Source organism: Gadus macrocephalus, chromosome 20, assembly GCF_031168955.1.
Source record: "Gadus macrocephalus chromosome 20, ASM3116895v1".
Taxonomy (NCBI): domain Eukaryota; kingdom Metazoa; phylum Chordata; class Actinopteri; order Gadiformes; family Gadidae; genus Gadus; species Gadus macrocephalus.
This window is the reverse complement of record NC_082401.1, coordinates 7,568,208-7,571,552: the sequence shown is the minus strand read 5'-3', so window position 1 is coordinate 7,571,552 and position 3,345 is coordinate 7,568,208. Positions and strand designations below refer to the sequence as shown.

General features: G+C 47.8%; 1 protein-coding gene across 1 annotated transcript in view; it reads right to left on the bottom strand.

Moving 5' to 3' along the window:
* Nucleotides 1–379: 379 nt before the first annotated feature.
* lrrc3 (leucine rich repeat containing 3) overlaps nucleotides 380–3,345 on the bottom strand; it is a 3,313-nt gene continuing 347 nt past the window's right edge. The window contains exon 2 of the mRNA XM_060040344.1: nucleotides 380–2,041. Within this exon, the coding sequence (XP_059896327.1) occupies nucleotides 974–1,759 (786 nt within the window). The 5' untranslated portion in view covers nucleotides 1,760–2,041 and the 3' untranslated portion in view covers nucleotides 380–973. The remainder of the gene's footprint in view (nucleotides 2,042–3,345) is intronic.

Below are 3,345 nucleotides of genomic sequence, written 5' to 3'. Positions count from 1 at the left end.
AAAAAAGAGAACACAATGACATTAAGGAAGTTAATTAACCACCACGCTAGGTTAAATGGAGGTTAACCAGACGTGAAGATGTCAGCCAATCTTTTGAGTAAAAGAAAATCCTTACAAAAAGACCCACAAGAGAACTGTGTGTGTGTGTGTGTGTGTGTGTGTGTGTGTGTGTGTGTGTGTGTGTGTGTGTGTGTGTGTGTGTGTGTGTGTGTGTGTGTGTGTGTGTGTGTGTGTGTTTTTAAACGCAGGAGCACGGTCAGAAGAGCAAAAAAGCAGAGGGCAAAGGTGTTGCTGTTTTTTCGTACATAACTTTCCATTCACATGCATCGAATGATGCAACAAAATTATCCATTGAAAGACAAGATGAGAAGGACACAGATATGTACAAAAATGTGTGCCTTTATGAGTGTATCTGTGTCGTTCTCAATTCGTAGTCAGGAGAAAACACTGTGGTCAGCAGAGAGGCTTTTTTGTTTGACAGAACTTAAACTACAATCCTTTAAAGTCTTTTCAATTTTCGAGTTCTGATTCGATTCGCTTCATTTGTGCTTTAATCCCACCCCATCACACTGAGTAACGATTGGCAGTGAAACTGTATTTACAAAATTCATAAAAACAATATCAAAGGATGTTCAAAAATTGTGCACTCCCTACATGTTTAGCCATTTCATTTTCTACGTCTATTAACACCGACTCAAAACCTATAACAATGAAGCCTGCGTCACTCTTCCACTTTGTCCGTCATTGTCTCTCTATCATTCTTGTTTTGTCTCTCTGTCTCCTTTACACAAATACACACACTCTCACTCTCTATCTCTCTTACACACATGCACACACTCTCTCAGTCTTACAAACACACACACATACTCTTTCACTCACACACACACACTCCCTCTTTCTCCAAAATACACAAGCACCCACACCCACACGCAAACACATGCACTATCTCCCACTCCCCCGAGTCCGCTGGATGCTATAGCACGGTGCTGATGGTGTCCAGGTCCTTGCTGAGCTGGGTGCTGCTGGGCAGGGACTTGAGGTACTCCAGGTGGCGCCGCGCGTCCTCCTGGTTGTGTCGCACGTAGTAGATGACGTAGCCGATGACCATGGCGAACCAGCCGAACATGGTGACGAACATGGCCACGTCGGTGGTCTTGTGGTGGAAGTTGCACAGGTTCACCCCGGAGTCCAGCACCTGGATCACAGGCTTTCCGGCGTGCTCCTCCTGCACCGCCGTGGTGCACATGACCTCGTTGACCGTCTCGGGGTCCAGCCGCAGCTCCCGCAGAACCTCCTGCAGCGCACACTCGCAGTGCCAGGGGTTGTCCGACAGGCTGATCTTGGCCTGCAGGCGGGCGAAGGCCTCCCGGGGCACGTGGCTCAGCCGGTTGTGGGAGAGGTCCAGCGAGTCCAGGCTGTCGGCCACGCCCTGGAAGGCCCCGGCGTCCACCGTGTCGATGTTGTTGTTGGACAGGTCCAGCTCCTGCAGGTGGTGCAGGTCCTTGAAGGCCTGGCTGGGGATGGAGGTGATGTGGTTGGAGGACAGCAGGAGCACGGCCGTGTCGCGGGGCAGGTCCGGCGGGATGCGGTCCAGGTTGCGCGAGGTGCACTGCACGGCGGTCAGGCCGCTCTTCTCCACGCAGTGGCAGCTCTTGGGGCAGGCCCGTGCCGGCGTAGTGCCCAGGAATATTCCAGAGAACAGGAGGAGCCAAAGGAGGGGGGAGGCGGTTGAGAAGGAAGGCCCCCCGCTTTCCCACATGTTCAGTTCAGAACGCTTCCTATTGGTCCGTACAGGGAACAGTCATGGTTCTACTTCCTGTTTGGGGGCCAGGTGTTTTTTTCTTTGTAAAATCCAGTTGTTTGTTTATGTGGGGTGGTGCTTTAATTAAGTGAATCCAATCAGGAGAACTTGGCAGAGTTTGCTCAGCCACAAATAGGCCTTGACCAGCATGTTCCAGGGAAGAGGTGTTTATGTCGAGATTCGGGAGAAGTCAGTGATTAAAACGTCCGATCAGCTGCAGAGAGACGCCGTTTTGCCGCACTGAAAGATACAATGATCTCAATGTTAAAGTTGTTAGAAACAAGTTGAAAGAATGTCTATAGAAACAGTGCTTGAACTGGTCGATGGATATTTTTTGAGATTATGTAATTATTATGTAAGTATATCAAAGAGTACAAAGAGTAAATATTATACCTCTTTATTATATCGTAGCAGACTCTTATCTAAAGTGACTTACAGTGGTTTTAAAGGTCATAATGGAGCAGGTGTGGGGGGGGGGCGGGGGGTAGAAATCTGGCTCAAAGATCTACAGGCTGAGAATATTGGGGATCAAATTCAACATTATCCTGCAATGAAAATTAATCTAATAAAAATCTGTTTGTCAGATTATTTTTTTCATTTTATTAGGTTCCTTATCGGTGCAGATGGTAAGGTTGCATTAGTCTGCTACACTGATCTGTTATATATCCAACAGCCGAACAGGCTATATATTAACCAAAGCATGAACCTCAATGTATTTATTAATACTCTCCATACATTTTTTGTTATTTGTTATAAGTTATTATCACAAAAAATGTGTTTAATTTAGAGGAGCTGTGTGGAAACCACAGAAAGAATCCATTGACTTTGTGAAGCATCATTCTGTTTAGTGGGGACTCCACTAAAGAGAGACATGTCTACAGAGCTACAGTGAAGTGCTCTGTCACAGTCCCGAGGGCTGGGGATCCTGCTGTGTGCCACTGATCGAACAACCCAATGTCTTGCTGCTGTGTTTGAGGTCATCTACCCCGTGAAGCTGCATCAGCCATTTACAAGCAGTCTCTCTCTCGCTCTCTCTCCGCCACCCCCCCCCCCCCCCCCCCCACCGCGCTCCCTCTGTATCTCGCCCCTCCTCTCTCTTTGTCTCTCTCCCTCTGTATCCCCCATATCTCCTATCCCCTATCCCCCCTCCCCCCCACCACACACACACACACACACACACACACACACACACACACACACACACACACACACACACACACACACACACACACACACACACACACACACACACACACACACACACACACACTCTTTGTTGACACGCGTGTATTTTACTCAACCACCAACAACCCACGGGCATTCCGAAAACCTATCTTTAACATGTAAGATAGGCATGCGAATGAAAATAGGGATCTACATTCTTCATATTGCTGTCTCACTGAGGTATCTGCACAATTTGACACGTTTCCGTAAGCCGTATTGTACACACCATATCCAGGATATGTGGCTATATTAGAACACACCTCATGGAAAGGCTATAATGATGGAAGGTGAGCTCTTGAACAGGCTTTGCAGTCTACACG